This window comes from Zonotrichia leucophrys, chromosome 1 (assembly GCF_028769735.1).
Source record: "Zonotrichia leucophrys gambelii isolate GWCS_2022_RI chromosome 1, RI_Zleu_2.0, whole genome shotgun sequence".
NCBI lineage: Eukaryota > Metazoa > Chordata > Aves > Passeriformes > Passerellidae > Zonotrichia > Zonotrichia leucophrys.
In genome coordinates, this window is record NC_088169.1 from 22803931 (window position 1) to 22831008 (window position 27078).

At 34.1% G+C, this 27078-nt stretch overlaps 1 protein-coding gene across 2 annotated transcripts in view; it reads left to right on the forward strand.

The window, feature by feature from the left end:
• The window catches only part of NLGN4X (neuroligin 4 X-linked), a 159550-nt gene that overhangs the window by 74310 nt on the left and 58162 nt on the right, over positions 1-27078 (forward strand). The window contains exons 4-5 of one of the 2 annotated variants that reach the window (XM_064708857.1): positions 20435-20494; positions 24007-24159. In XM_064708857.1, the coding sequence (XP_064564927.1) occupies positions 20435-20494; positions 24007-24159 (213 nt within the window). The remainder of the gene's footprint in view (positions 1-20434; positions 20495-24006; positions 24160-27078) is intronic. The other variant, XM_064708867.1, reaches the window with a different exon arrangement.

A 27078-nucleotide genomic window follows, 5' to 3' on the forward strand; every position in this document is an offset into this window, starting at 1 on the left:
GTCCCTAGCATATAACATCTGTATATTTATAGGTATCCCACTTATTTGAATGGGCTATCAGAAGCAATGAGTTACCACAAGTTAGTTTCTTCATGTAAAAATTCAATATTTTTCTTTCAAATTGCAGGTGGACTTGAGATAATAGTTCTCCATTAAACTCATGCTTTCCTTTGTATCATTTCCAGGTTTACATTTGCAGCATGTGTATAGACAATGCAACAAGCATATATATGTGGTCTGTCATTGTAGCAACAGTTTTAGGATACATATGACAGTCACCCTAAAAGGTCTTACAGCAAAGCTCACATTATATTTCTTTGTACTGAGAGTTAAGCAAGGATTAAATAACCTGTTTGCCTCTCTGCTACCTTTTGGCCCTTTTAGGATCCAGAAGCAAACATTTATGTGCACATACAATCAAATCCATTTCAGAAAAGAGCAGATACGAAATATAATGAGGATTGAAAAGGCAAGTTGTTAATGTTTTAATTTTTTCCTTTTCTAGTTCATTTTTCCTAAGCTGCCAGAGGCCTACATTTTCCCCAATACTGCCCTGTTTCAGCAAATGGATCAACAAAATATTCATCATTTCACTCCATCTACACAAAATAATAATGGTATTTTGTGTGGAAACAAGACATATTGTTTCATAAAGCTATTGAATGTAATCTCTGCCTGTGTTAAAGTCAGTGGCTACTTTTGCTGCTTATAGGAAGATGAATTTCTATAAGTGCAATAAACAGTAATATTGTCATGTTTTAAATAGGGGTTAAGACTTCAGTGTAAAAGCAGTGAAAATAATGACAATGTAGTGATTTAAGATAAATCATGGTGAAAAGTGTATATTTACAGCATTCAAGATAGTAAATCATGTCACACAAAAAATATGTAGTGGGTTCAAAACTACATGAGACTGGAACTTTTAAAGACATTATTAGATTCTACATGGACCTGCTCAACGATTTGGGTACCTCAGTTTCAATTAAATTTGACTATGACGTTAGTTTGAAAATACATGAATGTGACTATAAACAAATATCTGTAGAACTGGGTATCAGTAAAAGAAAAAAAAAACAAAGCATACTTATCTGCTTGCAAATCATTTTTTCATCCCAGGGTGCATCACTTTGCCAAAGACTTCTCTTGTGTGTGACAAAACTGCTGAAGTTTTCATTCTGCTGAAACACTCCACTTATTCCTTAATAGCAGAAGCCTGATTATTTTAACTTAGCTTGTCATGTTGTGAATCCTTGCTCCTTGGGTGCAGGAAGAACATAGTGCTTGTTGCTAAGGTGGTAGAAAATTACAGAATAAATTGTCTTATTGATTATAAGGAAATGTAGTTGGCTTGTTTAGCATAAGCCTTAGAGCAAGTTTATCCATTAACCTAAACTTTTCCCTTAAAGGCTTTACATAATCTGCAAAGGAAGCTGTTTCAGTTTACTTAATGTTTATGGGATTCTGACCTGATTCAGAGTTGCTTAGGAACATTCTTGCTTTAGAAAAACTGCCTTTGCCGGATTCAATGATATGAATATTTATTTATAGCTAGATTGTGCCTTAGGCAAAACCTGGAGTGAAAGCTGATTCATAATTAGCATTGTCCCAGAAGGAGCCCTGGAAGTTACAGTGCCTTAGGAACAACCTTCAAGCTCAGTCACCTTTTTCTTCACTTCCTGCTTCAGGGATTCAATTGTTTTAGCACAGCAGCATTAAAAATTGAATGCTGCTTAAACACAGCATCTAAAGATTATATTCTCCATGTGAACCTACCTGTATTAATACAATCACTCTGCCTACACCACTGTATTTACATTGGTTTTGTTTTTGTTCTCCTTTAGAATGGGTCATTTCAGATTGTAATGCTTTATTCTTATTCCACTTGCAGTAAAACTGCCACTAGTTTGACCTGATTTCAGAGAGGCCATATGTCTGATACATATATAGACTTTTCTGAAGTATTGGGATCAAGATTCCATTCCAGAAATGTCTTTCTCTTTATTCTGTCAGTTATAGTTAATCAGTTTGTGTTGTGATCTGATTCCAAGCTCTTAATTAGTATTATTTTACTATAGGGTAATTTGATTTGTCTTGTCATTAAAGGTGAAGGACTAGGTAGGATATGAAAATAAGCAAGATTAAATGCTTCTTTTGCATATTTGAGTCACATATTTTTTGAGAAACAGTTGTATTGAGTGACTTCATTGGCATCTGCTGCTTTATCAATTGTCGTTCCTGCTTCCTGATGGCATAATACCACTCTGCTTTCTAACTTCACTCTAAGAGATTAAATTAGTGTTTATCTCTCTCCAGTAAATTCTTAATCCTTCCTTCTCTGCCAGTCACTTCTCACCTGCTTAAGTATTTCAGAGGAGAGGATGAATCCTCTTCATGCTGCAGCTGTGCCAGCAAAGAAAGTCTCTGCTTCCCCCACTCCAGTACAGCAATTTCTGCCTCTGCTTGTGAAGCTAGTCAAATGATTGTCTCCTAACCTATTTCAGTCAGAGTGCTTTAGCTTTATCAGTTTAAAGAGTCGCTCTTTGTTAACTTGACACATTTTTGTCTGAGATGAGCTCTGAAGAAATCACATGTGCAGTTGAATTAGCTTCTAGCAAGAAGACAGTTATAAGCTGATGACAGAAAGGGTGGGATTTAGTCAAGAAATGGTAAATGCTTTCATGACTATAACTGCCAGTGGAGTTATAGTCTATGACAGAAAGGATGGGATTTAGTCAAGAAATGGTAAATGTTTTCATGACTACAACCACCAATGGAGAATGCATCTTCACATCTAAATTGAAGATCAACCTTAAAAATTATTCCATTTACATACAGTTCTTCGACAGAAATTTTTATTATCTGTTTTTATGCATGTGTGTTTGAGCAAGCTCTGTGTGCAAGATGGACAGCAGAGTGGAAAATCACCAGGACTCTGCATCCTCTGTATATTCTTATCCCAAAGATAGACAGAATGGAAGAAACATTAAAACAACATAAAAACAACAGTGAAAATGCAAAGTTTTCACTAGACATAATTTTGGACATAATTTTTGCTCAAATCTTATAGGAGAAAAAGCAGCAAAGTAGCATATGACATCATACTCTCCTTGCCAGTTTTTTTGCATCCTATGCTCATGGCTATTTCTCCATCTAAACATAAATATTATGGAGTGTAGGATTAATTGAAAAAATAGTGCTGTGAGTATGCTGTTTATCTTTCCGATCTATAAGCATTTAGAGAAAAGAGTGCTTTCCAAGGGATAGTGTAAAAAAAGAAGTAGGAAATAACAAACTTACTGTGGTCTATGACAAGGAAAATCTTCAACCATGCATTTAAATATCTATCATATTTTCAAAATTACAATACTAGTAAAAATTTCCCATATCTATATTCTGATACTTCTGCTCAAGCTTTAGGGACTAGCATTAAGGCTAGACTAAGAAAAGAAAGGAAGGAATAAGGTGAGACAAAAAAATTAGACTTGTTTGGCTTTAGTCTTAAATCATTAGGCACATTATTACAGTTGGTATGCAATATTTGTCTCTAATCACACTTGCTTCTGCTGTTCCAGCTGTTTGAATACTCTACTGGGCACGAACCACACTTTGGCTGCTGCATGTGCATTGGAAACACTGGCAATGACACTGTTCTGATACCTTCAGCAGCCTGGTTCTGCATAGAAATTGCTCCTAAAACCTAAGCTGAAGCCTGGTTTTGGAGAGCACAAGAGCACAGCATTCATGCAACGTAGGAAAAGCTTACCCTTAAGTCCTGCCTTAAAGTTCTACTTACCACATTGCACTAAAAAAAAAAAGGCAAAATAAGGCGCCCTTTCCCCTCCACAAAAGCACAACCCCCAGACTGAACACATGGATGTATTTTATATTTAAAGAGGAAATATGCTTATAGTGAGAGTGATCCATCTGGTATTTCTCCCCTGATTTACTTGCTCCTAAGTTTACTATATAATATATTCATGTGGGTGGCTTTTCACATCATCATCAGACCAAGCCTTCCTGCATGTTTTGCACATTTGCCTTTCTTATATTTAGGATGCTTTTTAGCTCTGTTTTCCTTCCTGCATTTTCTTAAGCCAAGAAAGTTTGTATTCATGACCAACCATAAATACCACAGAAACAGAATAATTCTGATTAACTCAAGCAAACCTCTCTTGGCCACGGTGATCATGTGGACAGGCTGAAAAGGTGCTGACTGAATGCGATGTGTGCATTGCATTGCGACGGGTTACATCACGAGTCCTAACATGATGTAACCCCACGCAGCATGATGTAAGCGTCGTGATACATTGGAGATTTAAAGAAACATCAGCATTCTCCCTCTGCTCATTTCCAGGAATGTACTGTCACTCATGGCCTAGTAGTTAATAACCAATCCCTCTTGTGAGTCTGTGAATCCACATCTTATTCTTATTCTTATTCTTATTCTTATTCTTATTCTTATTCTTATTCTTATTCTTATTCTTATTCTTATTCTTATTCTTATTCTTATTCTTATTCTTAATTCTAAATCTTATCCTTAGTTATAATAATAATTTCCTTTCTAATCATGCAGCCTCAATCCTTAAAAGAGATGTTATTTTAATTCTATATACATACATAGGTCCAGTTGCTCTCTGTCAGTTATCATAGATTTCTGGTGAAAATTTAAAAGAAAAGTAGTCAAGCTGTGTTTAAAAATGTTTCACAGGTCTTAAGGGTAAAAATTATTTATTCCAATTTTAAAATTGTGTAGCCAAACTGTAGGTTGAAACACCTTTAATTTGTAATGCCAGTTGTATGTGGGCAGCTGTGCCTGGCTCATGTCTTTTTAAAAAAAAATGTTTCTCTTAAAACTTGATGCATTTTTTGCAACATCACTGCAGCTCTGAATCAGTTCAGCCTGTCTTCTGTGTGGATGTTAAGGTGCTTTGTCTTGTGACAGTGGCCTCCTATTACCATTGCTGCTTTCAGGACAGACTTTTGTATGTTCCTTTTATTAGTGTCCATTCTGAAACTAAGTTAGCAGGCACATATACTGCAAATTTTAATTAACTTTAGAAACTGAAATGGAATTCTTTTATATACTTGTGTACATGTAATTGTGTGATTGGCTTTGATGCTTTGAGAAAATCTATTTTAAGAAAAATATGAAGCAGATGTAATTTTTTTAGTGTGAAGAGAATCCCACATTTTATCCCCTAATAAAATGATATTCCTTTTATGATCATAAAGATAAAACACAGTATGATCAAATAATATAGAAAACTTTAAAGGTTGAATAAAATCAACAAAAACAAACCAACCCTTTTTGGAAACTTAATTCTGGTATTCTCTGACCCTTTTGTGAGAACTAGGGACAGTAACTAGTCCTTCTTTGATCCTAATAACAATTTAGCATTTCACTGCTACCTCATCTTAAATAATTATGTTCTTATAAAAATCAGTTTTCTCCACAGCACCATTAAACACTGAGGCTGAAAGTGTTTTAGGACAACACAAAATATTTTTATTGTGTTCCTTTCTTGCAAGCTGTCAAGAAAGCAAGACATACATCAGAGTAAGGAATCCTGATGGTGCAAGAGACTTCTGTGTGAACTGAACTTCACTGTGATTTCTTGCCAGAGAGTGAGGTGATTGATCTATGCCATGAAACACACAATTCACCATCTCTGCCCCATAACTTCTATTGTGAACACAAATCAGTCCCACTTATCTCAGTTAAATTACACATAACTGTGTATTTTGCCTTTTTTTGAGTTGTTGGTGCCAGCTATATGGCGCAACATACTAAATGCTAATAATAGTACCAAATGCTAATAAATATTTGGTATTTTATTGCAATATGTCTTTGCCACTTTTTTAAAGTATTTATTGGTTCTGAGTTGTTAAAGATTAATAGATTGTAAATATATTCAATTCTTTAAAGGAATTCAACACTGTTTTCACAGAAAATTTGGCTTACTTCATACATGAGCTCTGTAAAGGAACAATTCAACATTCTTATAGTTCTTGTTATTTTCTCTGATCTCTGGGTGTAATTGAGGGTTCTAACAAATCTCTTCACATACAAAATAATTTTTGTCTTCCAGAAATATAGAGCACTGATGGAAAACTTTCTGCTAGATGCTGTGTAAAAAAGAATCTGGATGTAACTGTATCATTCCTGATAAAACCTGCTATACCTGGTTATTATACATTGATGGACAATATTTCTGTATTTTCAGAATAATTTCCTGCTTTGCTTTAATATTCTGGGTGTTGCATTTGGCAATTTTTTTTTAAGATTCTCATGGCTATGTCTAGAGCAATGCCTAAACTTTTTGCTCTGGAAGTTATGGATAATCTGGAATCTAAAAGTCGCTTATCTGGCTCCACTTATTGCTTCCACTGTACATGACTATTAGTTTTTAAACATACTACGTAACAAGTATGTCCAGCTCTGTGCTGTTTATTTTTTATTCAGAAAGAAAAAAGGAGAAATAAGTATACCTTGTTAGAAATTGTCTCAAACTGGGGCAACCATTGCTTATCTCCACGGACTGCAGAGTGAATAGCTCATATTTCACAGGCATGTAGATGTTTGTGTGACTTAAGTTAAAAGACATAGCTCCTTAAGTTTAATAAACAGAGCTCCCTAATTTCCCTAAATTTATAAATTAATAAATGTAAATTAATCCCTAAATTTATAAATTATCTTTTAAAATATTAATATTCTTTCTAGCCTTAGCTCGTGTTGTTTCTGTGCCTAGCAAATTGTACAATATGATAATTCATCTGCTTTTCCAGATCATTAATAGAATATTAAACAACCTCAGATTAATATATGGAATATTTCACTAGACCATTAATCTTTTGCTAGTTTGAAAATTGACCTCTGGTTACAATATAAGATACCCTGTGTATCTTGTTTTTAATCAATGACATTACCTCTTTCTCTGTAAATAGTTATGTTCTCAATATCTCATGGAAAATGTTTTTTGAAAGTTCCTTTGTGAAAACCTAAATAAATTTTATCAACTTTTTTTTTTAAAATCAAGATTTCTAGCAGATAAAAGAGTTATGCTTTTTCTTTAAAGAGAGCTATGGATTATTTTCTGTGTGTGCATGTATATAAATGCTCTATGATGCTTCTAATAACTGATGCTTCTAACTTAGGCTACAGTAACTTTTTTTCTTGATTTAAATATCTATATTGTATATTCTTACTAATCTCTTATAGTAATTTATTTTATTAGATACTGAAGCACTTCACTAGCAAATCAACATTTTTATTCTCAACCCCTTTTTGGGAATAACATACTGGTTTATAATTAATGCATCTAGGGATGTAGGTGGTAGTAGTTATTCTTTCAACAGTTCAGTTTATCAAAATATTACTTGTTTAAATCTCTTTTAGACATCTTTAATTTTTGACTGAAAGAAATGCATAATGCCTTGTTGCTTCTTGTAAAACTAGACCTAGAGAAAAAAAACAGAATAGAACGAGGTGATATTAACAAGAATTAAGTCACAGAAATTGCAATAGCATTCAATTATTACTGAATGCTGAAAGATGGAGAATACCTGAAGAGAGCAAGAGATTGAATTAATTTTGATATTCTAGAACGTTGTCATGGTAGACCCCAGCCAGCTCACTCACATGATCACTCATTCCTCCTGCAGTGGGATGAAGGATTGTATCAAAGGGTAAAAGTGAGAAAATTAGTGGGTTGAGATAAGGAGTTTAATAGATAAAGAAAAAGCTGTGAACACTTGCAAAGCAAAACAAGGGATTCATTCACTGCTTCCCATGTGCAGGCAGTTGTTCAGCCATCCCTTGGAAAGCCGGGATCTATCACATGTAGCAACAACTTTGGAAGACAAATGTCACCACTGAACATGCCCCTGCCTTCCTCCTTCGTGCCCTGGTTTATATGCTGAGCATGAAGCCATGTGGTGGGGGATGTCCCTTGGGTCAGTTGGGGTCTTCTGTCCCCTCACTGTGTCCCCTGCCCGCTCCTTGAGCATCCCTGGCCCTCATGATGGTGGAGTAGGGTGAGGTGAGAGGCAGAAAAGATCTTGACCTTGCAAGCTCTGCTCAGCAATAGCTCAAACATCCCTGTGTTACCAGCACTGTTTCCAGAACAAATCCAAAACATAACCCATGCGAGCTACGGGAAAGAAAATTATCTCTACCCCAACCAAAACAAGCAGAGGTAGTAAAATACATGTTGTGAGTAGTTAAGCAGTATCCTAGGATAAAGTTAATGGACAAATTAAAACATAATGACACAAAAAAATGAGAGAGAAGAAGAATCAAAGTCGTGTAAGGAAAATATAAGAACATCACTTTAGAAGGCTTAACCGCTGTAAAGAGAAAGAATGGTGTCAGAGGATGCAAAAACTTGCAAAGGAAAGAAGGAAGAGTTGGAAGAAAATAACTTGTCAGAGGATGTTGGTTTCTTGGTGTGAAAATCTGAAAGCTACTCTTGAGAGAGGGAACATTATCAATTACTTTAATGATCTTGTTTATACCCTACTGCTGATATTAATGAATTTGAAATCTATTTTCAAAGGCAAGGGTCTGAATCACAAATTAAGAGTTGTTACTGGAATTGCTGCTTTTTACAGAAATCTGTAATAAGCTTCCAAGAGAAATTTATGTAGAGACCTGTGAAATGAGATACTAAAATGAAATGTGGTAAAGTCAATATGGGACAGAGAAGGGCAGTGCTCTTTGATCATGAGGGAAATTATATCACTGGAGTTAAAATATGGATGACAGCAGGGGTTTATTTTGAAATGCTAAAATGTAGAATGTTGTTTGCACAGAAGTCTATATGCAATTTTGTAGAATGTCCCATAATACATTTGTTGCAAGAATTATTAAACTTGTTCCAAACCGAATGTGTCATAGATTTTAGAAAACAAGCAAAATAAAACCACAGCCCTCAGTAATGGTGAACATGCTTGGTTTTATGCAGCCAAGGTTTTGATTTGCTTTCTGGGCTGCAAGCCCACACTGACGTCTCATGTTCAATTTTTTCAACCCCCAGTATTCCAAAATCTTTCTCTTCAGGGCTGCTTCTCAGTCCATTCTTTGCCAGTCTCTACTGATGCTGGGATGTCCAGACTCAGGTGCAGGACCTTGCACTTGGCCTTGTTGAATTTCATGAGGATCACACTGGCTGGCTGTTCACGCCTGCCAAGGTCCCTTTGACTGGCAGCCCTTCTCTTCCGTGTGCCAACTATACCACACAGCTTGGTGCTGTCCACAGACTTATTGATGGTGCACTCAATCCTCCTGTGTCGTTGATAGAGATATTCCATACTATTGGTACTAATACAGAACCGTGAGGGACATCACTGGTTACTGGTTTCCACTTGGACTATTAGCTCTTGACTATTTTTTCAGCAGCCATGGAGTCAATTCTTAATCCATCTCAATAGCCCTTCCATCAAATGTTTATCACCCAAATTTATCAGCAAGATTGTTGTATGGAACCATACAAAAGAGCTTTCAGAAGCAGAGATAAATGACATCCATAGCTTTTCCCTTATCCCATAAAAATCATGGAAAGAGACCGGATTAGTCAGGCATAATGTGCTGATGATTTTCTTTTCCTTTCTGCACTTTCTATGGCAAATTTTATCAGGGTTTACTGGTAAGAAGTAGGAAATTACCCACAGTGGTTCCTGAATATCAAAACACAGTGCAAAGGACATTCTCAGATTTTTCCTCTGTTGCTAAAGGATCTAGGCATGAAAGCCTAAAAAGAGTGTGAGAACTTGGCAAATGTCACACAGACACACACATACAACCACATACACTTACAGTGGAACTAATGGAATTTGCCTTTTGGCAGCTGTCCAGCTGAGGAACAGCTACTACAAAAATCACCTTTCACCTGGTGGTTTTGTTCCTTTCAAATTTTGCCTCAGGAGAAAAGCAGTTGGCAGAGACTGAGTGTTCCTTAGCGGGGAGGGGAGGGGAGAGTTTAAAGGCACAGGTATGTTCATTTGCCACACCAATGTGGTTTTTGTCAGGAGGCTTTGACCTTGGACAGGAGGTTTGGCTGGTGCCAGGTGGAAACTGACAGATTTGATCGCAGCAATCTGTTTTTACTGTGTTTTTACATCTGATGCCTTCTTCTTGTTGCCATAAGTTGTAGGAAAGTTGGCTGTGGTGCCAGTTCTGGTTTGTTCGTGTAAGTGTATTTCAACCCTGGTATGACTGACAGTCTAACAACAGCATACAGGCAGGTATAATTTGGACTGATGTTGTGCCAATTTTACCTTCAGAAAACCTCGCTAAATCCTTTTGTCAGTGACCTTCAACAGAGTGCCAATTATAGTTAATTTCCTCAAAGAGATGGTAGGTGTTTTAAATTGTAAATTGCACTGATTGAGAAAGGAAATATTCAGCTCTCTTCTACAGCTGAATACAAATACAGAACAATAATTTTTTTTGGTAGGACTTGAAGGTGCATATGACAACAAATAACATAAGCAAATCTACAATAATATTGCTTAAACAAATCAAAAGAAGGAAAACTTGACCTGTTCCTTTTCTCAAGGACTACTTATATTTAGTCAAAGATGGCTGGAATTAAATTTCTCAGAAGTAGTGGCATTCCTAAGCTGTATTATTTCACATCCAATTCCATGTAGTTCCTATATAATTTTTACAAAATGCAAAATTTAACTTGCCTTTCTTCAGATGAAATAGTAAATCATATTATACAATATTGGTATTATATCATTTCATTGTATTGTATTGTATCAATTGGCACATGCTATATAGTATTTACATCAAAAAGGGCTTTTTATTACTTGCTTTTAATTTCCTTCATCTGTCAGATAATTATAATTGACAAGCCACTGTTATTCCTTTCTAAATTTTGAATAAAGCATGAGCCCCAGCTCTGAAAGTACAAAATGTGAATTATTCCTGGAACATTGCAAAATGGAAAGCCAAAATGAGATACTGGAGTTCTCATCCAGTTTGTTTAATAGACAAAAGATTTTTCCACCAGCACAGATATATAATCCACAAATTATTCCAAACCAACTGATATTTTCAAATAATGGATTTTAGATGGATCAGATACTAGTGAGCTCAGTGCTGTGTTTCTGAATTATGAGTTTAAATCATGATTCTGACCACCAGTTTTGAGGTTAGCTTAATACAATTAATAATTATATAGCATGCATGAATCAAAATGGTCTGTGTTCTTCTTTAATATTATAGATAAAATATCACAGCTTCATAATATACCCAAAACTAATGCCTGAAAGCAGTTAAACTGTAAATAATACAGAATGCTGCAGGTTTTGTAGGTGCTTTTCCCCTCCTCATTACTCTTCTCTAAAATCTTTATGTGAAAACAAAAAAATCTTACCAAGCTGATGGCAAAAAGGTGTTGTCAGTTGTTTGGGATAAAGACACTAATTTCTGTTTTGAAAAGTCATGTACATTTTCAGTACTGAGTAATAATGAATAAAATATTTATGTGAACTTAATAGTCAATGTTCTATCTTTTTTTACACAGCTGCTATTCAATTCTAGGGAAAATCTTTTATGTGCCCATAGTATTTTGGGAAGTATTAGATTAATTAAATATTCATATTTCACATTGTAAAACTCTTCATCATATACAACTTAGATGTGATTTTCCCAGAAATAGCTACAGTATATTTTATTCCATCTTTTAAAATTACACTCTTTTTATTAGCAACTTAATTATTTGGTAGTCTAATTGTTTAGTTGATTCGGTATTAATCCCAGTAAGATTTCATGCATTATTGTGTGTAGATGAAGATGTCATTAAAATGTAGTAGGGAAAAAAACTGAAAACATGGCTATATCCTAAAACCAAACCAACCGCCCAAAAAAATCCCCAAAACCCAAAAAATCTTTTATCTCCACTGGATGTCTCATATGGACCTTCTATTTACCTGTAACTAAAACTCCCAAGATTTCCAAATAAAAACTAAGGGGTCAAAGATTCAGTAAACATCAAAATATGGTGCCAAACTATTATCTATCACAATGGAATAAAATTACAGTTTCACAGGATCCATTGGCATAACACAATTACTCTCTGAATTCTCCAAAGGAAACCACAAATTGAACTAGTCTTCAAAATGAAGAATTAAATGGCTGCATCAAATAATTAGATGTTTTCTTAAGAGTTGATTATTCAGTTCACAGCTTCCAGTGGTGCCTACAAATGCCCAAAGGGAGAATTTGCACAAACAACTTCACCAAATAGAGCGTGTGCTTGCAGTGTTCAGTTTTCTGCAAAGAGGGCAAATTCACAGTCATTGTAAATGGCACACAGGTACTTCTCTAAAGTTTATTTGAAAGTAATCACCCTTTTGTTATAGGTAGTATTAAGCCAACATTAGTGAATTCTTTGCAAATTCTTTGCAAATTCTACTTGTCTACACTAAGTAGAATGTAGGAGCATCTAGGCTTGGGAATTTTGACTAATAATAAATGTTGAATTATCTTCTAATTTAGAAGTTGTATACATTATTGACAACTTAATTGTAGTGTACTCATCATGCCAACAACCTTTTTCCACTCTGCAGCTAATTGCACTCAGCTCTTGTCTTGCTCTCACTGACTTGAAAGTACAGTATTGATATATTCTGAACAAATTTTGCAATGGGATTTATAAATGGCCTTGCTCCTCTGGCTTCTTGTGCACCAGCAGAGCACAGGGAACTGAGCAGTCCCTGACTTAGGCCAAGCATTACTCAGTAGCAACTAAAACATCACTGTGTTATCAACATAACTCTCATACTAAATTCAAAATACCACACCGTACCAGTTACTATGAAGAAAATTAATTCCATCCCAGCTGAATCTAGGACACAGCTTTACTACGTTCACACTTTCACAAGTGCATCACTTCAGCAGAGAAATGTCATCTCTTTGAGGTCACTGCTATGCTTTCATACTGACAGTGTTTCAGCTGATGCTTGCACAGAAAAATATGTGCTTCTTTTGGAATTAGTATAACTATATGATATTTTAATGGTTTTAATTAGTCTTTCATTATTGAATCAGTAAGCATTGCAGGCTTAGTCCAGTTTTCCATCAAATAAAGCAGATTCAGTTACACTGGAAGTGCAAGAAACGCTCCTCATATCTGTTGGAGGTCACTGAAAGGATAGACTTCACAATGCCCTCTTTCTTTTTAACCAATATGGATTGTTTTGTCAAAGTAATGCAGTATATTTAGAAGATGGTAAGTTCTAGTTATGGTGTAACTTGCATGACAAAAATACTTATAAAAACTATTAGTGAATGGATCTGCCTCATTTCTATTTTATGACTCCTCTAAAATAATAATAATTTTACTAATACTTATATGAATGAAAACAATATGTTTAATGTTAATTCAATAGATTTAAAAATTATTATTCTTGGTAATTTTTATTCAGAACAATTTTAGGAAATACAAAGTGTGCCAGAATGAATTGACAGGGGTTAAAATATAAAATCTAGTCATTTTATAAATTCTTTTCCAGAAAGAATAAATACAATCTAAGTAAATGCAAATATTTTTGGAAAAAGAAATAACATTTAGGTGTGTTTCTTCCAAGAACTATACAATGTGTATGCTATAAGTTTCAGTGTTTATATTCATCATAGATATATTTTTAACAGTCTTCTTAAAATACATTGCTTGCTTTCCAAAAATGTATAAGTATAGTGAAAAAACCTTTTTATGTAACTGAAACCTATAGACAACATAGAGTACAGAGCTGAGGTAATATAACAATCCCATATTTTTTATGCAACCTCTTTTTCAACCTCAGAGTTTTTCTTTTTCAACAGTTTTTTTTATTTATCCTCTAAAACTATTTGAAAAAGCTTGTGAAACTACATTTTCTTTTTGATTTAATCCTCCCTAATGCATGGAACACACAAAACTGTGGGGATTTCAGCTGATCTTCCTTACAGTCCATCCAATTATGGATATCAAACAAAATTGTCCTTTAATGCCCTTTTCTTAAAAAGGAACATTTCCTGGATATTCAACAACATTTATGTGTTTTTTCAGGAATCTCAATATTTTTTGTGTTGCAGCTGGAGTGATTAAGAGCATGAATTCAATTGTATTGCATGTTCCTTAGTTAAATGTTGCTGCTTTACAGAGCTAGCACTTGCAACCCAAATTGTTTTGTTTATTTGTTATTAATGGCATTAGAATAATGGCTACTTTAATAGTGTGTCTTCTGCTATTCAGTGATAATACAGGAATTAAAACAAAACTAAACACATTTCATTCAGGCAAATTGAAGGAAATTTCTGAGCTTTCATTGAATTTCACATTGAAAACGACATAGAACAATAGGTCTAAGTCTTCATATTATTCAGGAAAGAGGTGGCATCTAATTTATGGCTATGGACTGCACTGAAATAATCAAATATGGGTGTTTACTGGAGTTATGCACATTACTGATGTATTATAACTTAATTTAGACATGATTATGGGAAAGGAGTGCCAGAAGATAAAAGTGGTTTCTTTCTGGAAGCTGATTAGCTGTATAGAGATTTTTCATGTGCATTTGTGTGTACATATTTTTCTTACATGCATACACCCTCATACAGTTACACACACATGTTGAAATTATTCAGTAAAGAGTTAAGAATAATGGTTATTTAAATCTAGGAAATATGAATATATTTTTCTTTCTTTGATTAAATGAACAGACTTCCAAACAGCAAGTATGCAAATATATTGCCTGCCTTTATGGTCTTTCCTTAACATTGGGCATCCACAGTCATTTCTATGTCACTTTAACAAGCTGAAATTCTAGACAATCATTTTCCTCCACTCTGTTTGAAGTGTCAAATGCCTCATTTGAGCTTTCTTCAGCTGCCAAATAAGAACTTCTTGTTACAACTATAAAGGCAGCTGGAGGGCCTTGGCCACAGGGATGAGCCAGGTGCAGTGTTATGGCAGCCAAACTGCACCAGTGATGGAACCCTTTTTTTGGACATGAAATGTGTCAAGTCTTGCACACTCAAAGCAAAGTTTTCCAACCAGTCTTGTCATAAATGCTGAAAGGAAATTTTGTTTGACTAATGCTCTCTTCAGACTGTAATGAACTGTTGACTTGACCTGACTGTAAAACTATTATAGTTTTCATGGGATAGGAAAACAAGAGCTTTAGAGTTCTATTAAAATGGCTTCATAAATAAGACATATCACTGAGATAATGTCTATTAAAACCTGTATTAATTTGGTTTGAGCTGGAAATTTCTAGAAGGTTAAGCATGTGCTATGTGAAACTGAGAGGTCATACAACTGATAACGTGCTGTGTGATTTCTGAAAACTGAGCCCTTTTCCAAATTTAAATGGGGTCAAAAGGTATGTGACAGATGGAGCAATTGCAAATAAAATGCAAAGAAATGGCATCAGCTTAAGCAGTTGTGGATGATTTTTTGCTGCCATTAGAGGCTTCAGAGTGAATATCTAATATGCAAGCGTGGTAAACGGCATGCATGGGACCTGCCTCTATTACATATATGTGATTCATATTGTCTGAATAGAGGAAGATGCAGCATAAATTGTACAGTACAACTGGGACAACTTACAAAACCAGAAAATTTGCTTTTGAATGAGATTTTTGTTCATTATGCAAAGGAAATGTGAGCCAGAGGACATGCTTACAGCAGGGTGACTTCTTAATTTCTGATTTGTGCATGGCATTGGAAAATATCTGGGAATACAAGGTGACTGTACATGCATAGATAAATGAAATCAACTACTTTTCAATAGTTTATTAACACATTGATCATTGTTTCAAAATCAAAACCTTTTAGAGATGTTTTCTGACTTAATGTTTACAACTGCCTTGCTTAGAGTGCTTCTTAGAGGGAGCAAAAAATAGCCCCCATGAAAGCCTTCTTTGTTATGACCACATTGGCTGAAGCTGTTTTCAAAACCACATATATATATATATATATATATATATATATAAAAGAAGCAGTTTCTGACAGACAAAAATCCTTTGCAAAAGAGGTTTGACAAAGTTCAGTAATACATTGCACCATGCTCTTTTTGCTCAGCAGTGAATGGAATTGTAGGACAAATGGACAGTGGTCACCTGGCCTTTAAAATATGCATTGCAAGGTCACATCTTTTTCTAGTAATTGCCATTAACAATAAGATATTTTTCTAAAATACAGTGAACTTACATGCAAATGTATTCTTCAGTAGAGCTATGCTATCTACAGCATATTTAACATATGTAGTTAAGTAGTTCCTAGCCTTGACCGTTTGGGAAAAAAATTCCATCCTAATTATATTTTGAAATATTTTTCTTCTACTTTTCAGTATTATGAAAAGTGAAACACAAATTTTACAAACCAAGAACTCTGGTCAAACACCAGGTTAGTCAATAGAGATATTCAGGGAATTCAGTCTTTAATGCACTAGATCATTACTACTGCTTCTGGATCCTGGGTTGTTGTTGAAATTTACCATCTGTGTTTAATGTGGGATGAATGAGTAAACAGTTCTTAGACTGCAGAAGGGGCAAATCCTATAATACAGTGATTATGTTTGCATGATGTATAGGAACTGAAGGTTAAAATTGCTGCTCCTGTGATTTGGGATAAGGAGAATACAAGATATGGGGAAAAAATTGGCCCAACCCTGAACACTCACAAAAGAAGCCCCAAAGCAGAGGGAAGTGTTGATCTGTGGGACAATCAGCTGTTGCAGGCAGGCATTTTTTTCTGAGCAATGGGAGTTTCTGAGTTATAATACCTTTCAGTCCCTGAGATTAATGCAACCTTAAACTAACCTTAGAGTCATAGTGACTTTTTTATCTTATGACAGGGATTGCCATCATTTTCAGAAGTTTAAGGACAAATGAATTGACATTTTTAATTTAAAAAAAAAAAAAAACCACAACATGGCTGGAAAATTCAAATTTTTGCTCTCTGTGTGAGGTAGTCTGAGAACAGATGTCATTGTTGGAATTATTTCAGTAGCTCCAAAAGAACCTAAAATACTTAGGAGCATTGCTTAGAAAAATCACGTGAACTTTTCAAAAATATAGGCTTCCAGCAACATACTAGTACATGCTAACAGTATCACCCACATGGCTTGTATCAGAAATAGTGTGGCCAGCAGGACCAGGACAGTGAAGGTCCCCCTGTACTCGGCACTGGTGAGGCTGCACCTCAAATCCTGTGCTCATTTCTGGGTCCCTCACTGCAAGGAGGACATTGAGGCACTGGGATGCTCTGTTATTGCAGGACAGCAGGGTGGTGAAGCATCTGGCCACAAGTCTGAGGAGAAATGAGGGAGCTGGAGTTGTTTAATTTGGAGAATATGAAGCTCAGGGGAAATTTTATCACTCTCTGTAACTACCTGAAAGGAGTTTGTAGCCAACTGGGGGTTAGTTTCTTTTTCCAAGTAACTAGGCATAGGGTGAGAGGAAATGGCCTCAAGTTTCACTAGCAGGGGTTTAAACTGGATATTGGGAAAAACTTCTTCATGGAAAGGATGGCCAGGCATTAGAACAGTCTGTCCAGGGAAGTTGTTGAGTCACCATCCCTGGAGGTATTTAAAAGATGGTACTTAGGGCCACAGTTGGACTTGATCTTTTTCAGCCTTAACAATTGCATGATTTTATGGCTGGTATGCATAGTATGAAAAAAGTCCAATGCGATAGGAGCACAGAAACTTGGTTTGAGAACTCATTGATGTAATTCATCTTACCAGATCTCAAAATGAATATAAAATCCTCTCAAACCCAAGAACTTAGTTACAAAAGTGTATTTCAATTGCCAATAGGAAAATGATTGTTTCACAGCATGTAAAAGAAACAGCATTCCCATTCACATTGTAAATAAATACATACTAAGTAACAGTAATTTCTTCTGGAAATAGATTACAACATGATATTTTACGTCTTTGAAGTACATAAAAATGGAATAAGGGGTGTTTCAATTATTACAGATAACCTTATGTCACATAGCTTGTTAGGTGATACATCTAAAAGCATGATGTGAGCACATTTTCCAAATTCTCATTACACTTGTGATGTTTTTATGAGAAGTACACTGAACCATTCTCTTTAATGTGTTTGCCACACTGTGAAGCACATTAAAGAGAAAATCCTGGCAATATGTCATTGATATGTGTATCGAAGATTTTGGGGTGAGATTATACCCAAACTAAAGTGTTCTGGGACACAACTACTTCTTTCACTCAAAAATACTTGAAATAGAGATTACAGTCCTTATAACTGTATACACAGCTTTTTTCTACAGGTTCTGCGTATATGAGATCACACTGGTTTTGATATTTTTTAGTTCATACAAATAAAAAATATGTGGTAGTTGATTTTATATTTGCCATATGATGATCATATTTTTTATCAAACAATTAAAAGACCACGTCCCTGGGGAAAGTAGTATTGAAATTTGTTATGTATGTTCAAACTTGTTTCTATATGTATTCATTGCCTATAAATAACTATTTCACTTAAATATTTTACATGAATCAAAAATAGTTTAAGGGGAAGTTTGAGTACTTAGTTTATTTAAATACAAAATTAACTTTATTTGTGTATCACCTGAGAAAGTATTGCACTGTCATTGGGCTATAAGTAATTTGAAACAATACTGAATAAAAGGACCATACACAGATGGAGGATGAGATTATGAGCTTGTATCTATTTTGAAAGTAAATAGGGATTGGAAAACATCTATATTTCATTGACAGAGATATTTTACTTAGTTAATTATGTACTGGATATATATATAATGAATCCACAGGTGTATTGGATAAACAATATTTTTTGTACAACAGCATTGAAGATGGAAACTTTATGAGGAGATAGAGTATCAGTCCATGCTTTTCACATTTTTACTCACTAATCATCATCACTGCATACATAGTGACAGTGTTTCCAGAAAAATGCCTATAGAAAATGTGTATCTGGAAGACAAATAAACTAGTACACTAATACCAAAAGTGTATATATTAAAAAAGTCTTAAACGTTTTAGTAATGATAATTATATTCTGTCTTAAAATGATGGACTAAGATTTAATTGAAGTCTTGGATTATGAGGAATATAAATATAGTTAACAGTGAAGTTTAAATAGGAAAGTAAAAGAAGTAAATAATATTTATTTAAATATGATATATCTGTTACAAATTTAAACTTCATACATAAACAAGTTAAAGTATGCTGTTCTTTTTCATCATGTATTGAAAAGACACTTCAAAATAAAGAAAATTCAAGAAAATAATGATTAGCATGCTTAGACCATTTTGTTTCTTAACTAGCTATGTTAATTTCTAAGCTTAATTATAGCTTGATTTTCCTATTCATGTTTCACTCCTTATCAAGTGACCATTTACATTACAGAGGGCTACTTGCTATGGGAATAAGCACAGTGTTATAGAATGCTTGGATAGCTTGGTGTATTTTTATTTTTTTGGTCAGAAAACAGAACTATTGCCCAAAGATGGGGATGGTGAAAACTATGTTCATTTCCTCTTGCTCCCATAAGTACAGGCTGTGACCCGTATGAGCATAAATGTTTGTGTGTGTGTGCCTGTGTGTGTGGGCATGTGTATACCTCAAAAGTATTTTAAGAAGGCATGTTGAATATAAATTAAAACATATTCTTCCCTAAATCTTCTAATAAAGAAATGCGAGTTCTTTATCATGGTAAGTAAATGTTTTCAGTCAATTTCTAGGTTTTTCTAAAGAGCATGAGATGAGGTATATTTTCAACAAAGGCTGGTTTTGGACCAATTTCATGAGTAGACATTGACTCAACTCTGTTTCACTTTTGTTTACAGCCTTCTTTTAAACATCTTTTTTGCTCATATGGAAAACAAGATTAATTTCTGAGGAGGCCTTTATGTTTTGTCTTGGTTAAATCAAGTTGTGTAAAACTCAAACAATCATTTTATTTGCATTATTTCCATCCAAAATTCAACTTGTGGCTATTTCTTAATAAATTGTAATGACGATGAATAAAATGTTAAGTTATTGAAGAAAGTAACTCAAGGCATTATTTCCTCAAGGTTACAGAACAGAATAAATAAAATTGCATTTCTTATGTAAAACATAATTTTGTAATTTTTAACATACTTTTTTGGTTTATATTATTCTTTTTTAATAGCACATTAATTTGATTTTTTTTGAAGAAATCACTTTTAACTAAAGTACTGCATTGTCACAGAATATGATACATTTTTTCAAATATTTTCAATTTGTTCTTCTTGACATTTTATGTTTATGTGCAGTTTGCATCTTTTTTGTTTTTCAATTTCAAATGTAACAGATTTTGACATTTTTGTTACATTTTTTGTACTAGTGGTTTTTTTCTTTTTGAGAACCTGCTGGTTTTGAATTCTCTTTTTTCCCTTTATTCTCCTCCTCAATATGAACCCAGGAGCCAACACAAAGAAAAGCGCAGATGATATAACCAGTAATGATCGTGGTGAAGATGAAGGTATTTTTTGTTTTTTCAAAGCCTGACCCTGATGCATGAACATAAACTTTTCAATTTTTGTTATAATAAGAATGATTATTGTTATGATTATTGCTGTTATTTCAACATGATTTTTAGTCCCTTATTTGCAGAAGCTCACATCAGTGTGCTTCTTTATTTTCTTCTTTAGAATTTGCTTTGTTTTTCTTTTTAAAATCTAAATTAGCATATAGATGACTGCAGTTCCTCCGTGACATAGGTGTAAAATTTATTCCTAAATATGTGTGAAGTGAGTAACATAAATGTTATTTGAAACCACATATTTTTCCCCTCTATTCTTTCTTTAGGCTGAGAAAATGGAATTTAAAAACATGCATGTGCTCTTTTCCCTCCTACACATTTTATATATTCACTTGTTTGAAATTCATGAAAAAACTCACATATATCCTTCCTTTCACTTCCACTGTTTCCCCAGTGCACATGCTGTACATTGATACAGTTGAATTGTGCTTTGTCTTTGCTATTTCTATTTACTTATTTATATTTTTTTCTCACAGGATGTGGTTTATTTCAGGACACAAAAATAAAGGAAGCTGTTGATGTTGCTTTATTGTGTTTTTCCTGTAATCAGCTAGCCTCTGAGACGCATTCATTCAGACTCTGACCACATTCCCACTGAAATCAGTAACAATCATTTTCATTGACTTCTTTCAAAGTTGCACTGGGTTTCCTGAAAGGAAATGCTAAAAGTTCACAGTGAAATACCCCAAAAAAGTTTTAGATGGAAACGAATTTTTTTCTTGCCTTGACGCAACAAATCTATTTAGGATGCACCAAAATAGAAAGAAGTCATGAAATCTTCCTCTATTCTCACCTTTCCTTTTTATTAAAGTTACATTGTCAGCTTACATGTATTTACCAAATAAAGAAAAAAACATTTTCACATTAAATGAGAAGAAAAAAATCCTGGATAATTTGTTGGTCTGGCTTCAAAGCAACATCTTTACTAATCCTCTCAGGCTTGGCCAATCCAAAGTGTTATTCCATGTCTTTTTTCCTGGTTTTTTTTTCCCCATCTGACATAATTTCAAATTCCTTGGAAACATATGTCCTCTCTATTTCCCTTAAAATTATACACACTGCAGTGAGGGTACTATCACCTCTTTTCCTGGGAGTTCAGGCTATTGTAGCTACTCTGTCTGTAAATAAAATACCATAATAAAACCCTCAGGTCTTTGATTCACTCTGATTGCCCTCTACTCCACTACCTTCACTGCTGAATTACACTTTTTCTTACAACAGAGAAATACTGTGCAGAGTACTCTAGAATTACTCTGTTGCTTTCTGATTATCAGTTTCCTATTTCTGTGCAACACAGGCTTTTTTCAAACTATGGTATTATAATTTCTATACCAAATTCTGAAGTTGATTTTAAAGTTAAGGACAAATAACAGACAAAATCAAAGTTGCTTTAAAGATAAATACTAGATTATGAACACATAATTATTCAACCTTTTTAAAAATTTATAAAATGTTAGGATTTCATGATTAACAAAGGTATTCATTTTAGATCTAAGCATCTAAGCATAAAGCATTAAGCTAATTTCCTTTATGTTGAAAATAATAATGTTCACATTGAAGAGGAAACCTTCTATTGACTTCATCAGTGAAAGATTCAACCCTGAGGTAGAATAAAGTAATAAGAAAAGATTAAATGCAAACAAATCATGCCATGAGATTTTAGGGAGAGAAGGGAAAGGTAATTCAGCAACACGAATAATTATGTTAAATAATTGCTGCTTTCAGGTTCTTTGAGATCTTAGCTGTGCCTTCAGAGAAGAAGCAATTTTATATACTTTGCTGGAAATGCTGACAATAAAAAAAAAAAATAGATCTACTAGACTGCACCTCATTGCTTTAAATGATCTATTTAATTGCTGTACTACTCTTATAGTCACAACAATTAAAAAGATCTTATTACAAAAACTTTTGTTCTGCTGCTCAAGTACGACACATAAAATACAACATGTAAGGATATATCTTTTCATGGAAAGGAGGCAGAATCAATGACAAGCCTTAAACTCCGACAAGTGGACAGATGTACATTGCAGCCTGGACATTCCTGAACTCAGCTGGAAATTTGTCGTATTTAAGGTGTACGCAGGAGTAAAGCAAAAGTGGGACACAAGAATATGATAGTCAAAATTTACGTTTAAATATGCTCTAATTAATTCCACATATATAAAACACTGACTATCTGGTACCTCATTGGCAATCACATTTTTTGTCTCAGTATTTCCTAATCTGCCTGAGGGGAGGGAGGATGTTTGGAAGCTTTTCAAATGTAGATCCCTCACCTGTAGGTATTTAGCTCATCTTTTCCTTTGTCCACCTTCCTTCTCCACTCTTCAACATATGCATAGCCAAAAGATTTTTTGCAAAACCTGGTTGAATAATCAGAGGCTCTGCTTTTCCTTGTATGTTGTGCTGTATACTTGCAAGAAGTGCTCTGATTCCATGCAGATAGACTGAATTATTTATAGAAGATTTGTACATGGTAGCTTTCTGAATAGCCTTCTACCTCATTGAGGAGCTTAACCTCTCTTCACACTGTTTTGTAGTGAACATAAATTTCAGATTTAGGTATTCTGAATTATCACTGGCATCAAGAGCTGAACTTTTTAGATTAACCTTCTCCCAAATATACCCCAATCACTGATAAGCACATCTTTATAACTCACTATTACATATGTAATATCAATTTCATTTAACTTTCTTTTAGAATTTTTTAAAGTTTTGTCAATTTCATTGAACTTTCTTTTTAAAGACCCAGCTGTTTATTTTTTTTAAAGTAGCCAGCAATTTTCTACCTATACAAAAGGTCATCCATTAACTCAAGGTTGTTCTTTGAGGCTTAGCTGCTACTAGACCAGGAAAAGTGCAACATAAAATACATAATTTGATTTAAATACAAAAAATGTGTGCCATAAATTTACATAAATCCTCTCTGTTAACTACAAGGCTGTTTAAAAGAAAGAACAGTCTGCTATGTTTTCTTCTACCAGAACAGTTAGAGTTTTTGCATTATCTCTTACTGAACTATTGGGAGTGCAATTTCAATAATTATGTCCCACAAGAAATGGGAAAGTATGGATCATTACTATAATTATATTATTAGATGCACAGATATTTCTAAATTGGTATATTTTTGAAACTGAGTATTCTAAAGAAACCAAGATTATTTCATAATTTGGTTTTTTAGGCTTTAAGACATTTCCATTAAAACTAAATTTCCTGTAATACTGAATGCATTAGAAGTGAGACCATTTTAGAGGAAATAGTATTTGAAATTTCAAATTATAAATATTAGGCTTGTAGGATGGTCCTGAAATGTGTAAGCTAGTGAGTGTAGGGGTGATGACATTGAAAACATAAGTAATTAAGACTATTGTAAGCACTATTAAAAATTGTTAATGCCATTTTCCTTATGTTTTTATTGCTTTATTGTGTTTTCCTTACTTGAATTTTTTCAGACATTCATGATCAGAACAGCAAGAAACCTGTTATGGTCTACATCCATGGTGGATCTTACATGGAGGGTACTGGAAATATGATTGATGGCAGCATTCTCGCAAGTTATGGAAATGTCATTGTTATCACTATCAATTACAGGCTGGGGGTTTTAGGTAAGTGACTCTTTTCTTCACAGAAATATTTTCACAGAAATATTTGATTGCTGAATTTTTCCACTGATCAATCATAGATATTTGGCTCAGTTTTGATTTTAAAAGACAACAATCTCAATGATGGATTTTGAATTCTGTCCATTTTTTAATGGAAACTAAGCTAAACTACATTATTTTTGTCAACAGCCTTCACCTTAAAAAGAAATGGACTAGAAATGTATAATGTTTTGATAACTGGTATATTTTTCTTAAATAATTTCTATTCCATGTTTAAAACAAAAAGAAGAAGAAAGTCAATCAAGAATGAGTCCTCACGTTTTTAAAACAGTTGGCAATGGCAAGAAGAAGGAAAGTGTTACTATATATCTGTATTTACTAATTTTATGTGCCAACTGGTTTTTAGAGATACATACAAAAATAAAGGCCATATACACTGATGGAATTTGTGTTGTGGGTAATAAGCAATCAAGGGGTTTTAAGGAGTACAGTGACATTATCTTCAAAAAGATAAGAAACTCCATAATCATGGTGCATAGCATGTACAAAACTTTTGTTCAAAATAAGGTTTATTTATTTTTTGAGGTTCCGCTTTTCCATAGAAAAAAATAAAATCTAAAAAATGGCAGAAAATGGCAGACATTAGAAATATTTGTTATCTTAGTGAAAAAGCTTATAGTTTATATAGAACAGAATACAAAATGCTCAAAAGCTCGTATTTCTGGCATTTTAGATACACAGGCTAAAATACAGTAATTTTGTTTGTGTGTCTTTTTACAAGGACTTTTGATCTTGTTTTTCCTAGTAGCAAAGCTGATCTATTTTCATAGTAGGTACTGATTTGGAACACAGAAGTCTTCTCTTGCTGAGCTATCTGTTCATGCTGTTCATGTTTTTCAACAACTTAATAATTCATCGGAGTACTGAGATTTCTTTTTGTCTCTGATTTTGGTTATTCATTAAATAGAAAAGACTATTTTTTTCTATGATTGAAAGAGATTTAAATTTAAAGCCAGAAATATAAAAAGATATCTTGGTATATTTATGCATGCAGTATTGGTACTCAGAAACACCCAAACAAACAAACAAAAAACAAACAAAAAACCAACCAACCAAACAAACAAACAAAAGGACAAAAAAGGAAGAACTGAAGACACAAGAAAACAAATTGCGGTTTTGGTTTTTGTCAAACAACATATATAGCCAGAATCTTGGTAGGTTTTCATCTGTAAAAAAGATTATTTAATGCATCTCTTTAAAAAGTTTTCTCTTGGTTTCTTACAACTAACATTGTTGAAGGATACAGATGAGTGTAAACGACTATAAGTGGTTTAAAATGTTTCATTGCCTCTCTGTATTTTATAAATCTAAAGGGAAAAGTGCAATATTTTCATTGGTGAACTCCTATTTTATGTATTTAAATTAAAAACAAAAAAAAAGAAGAAGAAAGAGTCAGAATGCTATTTTTTTTAATTGTGCAATTCAGGCAGAAAGGCACAAAACAGGGACATTTATAGGAGAAAGAGAAAAGTAACAGTGGCCAGGATTTTAAATGGATTAGGAAAAATACATATGTGTATTGACATTAAATATTGCTTCTCAACAGTGGGAAATGTAACTTTCAAGACACTGTGGAATTTATTCTTTATTACAAAAGTCTATGTTTGAATTAGAAAAGCAGAAGATATTCAGAAAATGTGTATACACTTCAGAATCAGAGGAGATCTGTTTTATGAACATATTTGCATTTTTTTCCTCCTGGGTAAAATGTAAATGTGATCATTGAGAGCTCATTGGGCTCTCCCTGGACATTGGAAGATATTAGGTGAATTACATGTCTTTTTTACTTGTTTCATGAGTTTAAAAAGAAAACACAAATGTCTTCAGAAAAACAGCCATGTGTAAAACAAACATGACTATTCATAAGAGTGTAAAAAGTAGTGTCATTTTATCACATATGGTTTCAATACTAACAAAATTTGTATCCCTTTCTTCTAGTCTGGGTTACTGGAGGTCCTATTTCTGTAAATCTGGTGTGTTTCAATGGTGTTTGATTTGTAAGTGCATACACAAAGTCACATACAAACCTGTTGTTAATGACAGAGATGTGTAATTCTATCACTATTATCTCACCCTGTAATGAAGGAATAGACATCTAATTGATCACAGTGCTGAATTGCTGGAGATGCTAAATTCCTCTGGAAAATTCTTTTGAATGGACATGAATACTGGATCTTATACTGTCCATAAATGTTAGTACTGTTCTTGAGGCACATTAAATTATTTTTCTTTCGGTCTGTAGTGTGTCATTAATAGCAGTGGATAGAAAAAGTATTAGGGCCACACAGATAACCACTGGATGATCTTACTCAGACAGATGATAGCACTAAGAAAAGGTTTGGGTTCAAAAGAACCTTCCAAGACCATCCAGTCCAACCCTGAAGCCATGGGGAGGGATATTGGTTACATCAGGTAGCTCAAAGCTCAATCCAACCTGAGCTTGAACATTTCCAACAATGAAGCATCCATAACTTCTCTAGGCAACCTGTTCCAGTGTCTCCCCACCCTCATAATAATTTTTTTTTCCCCCTGTCCTGCCACTGTAGGCCTGCTTAAACATTTCTCCATCTTTCTTGTGAACACCCTTCATATATTTCAAGGCTCCAATAAGATCTCCTAGAAGCATTTTCTTCTCCAGATTGAACAGTCTCAGTTAAGCTTTTCTGACCATTTCTGTGGCCCTCCTCTGGACCTTCCTTAACAGATCTGTGGCTTTCTTGTTCTGGGGTCCCCAGAAGTGGATGCAGCACTCCAGGTGGGGTCCTACAAGACCAGAGTAGAGGGGCAGGATCACGTCCATCACTGCTGGCCACACTGTTTTTGATGCAGCCCAGGATGTGGTTATTTTTCTGCACTGCAAGT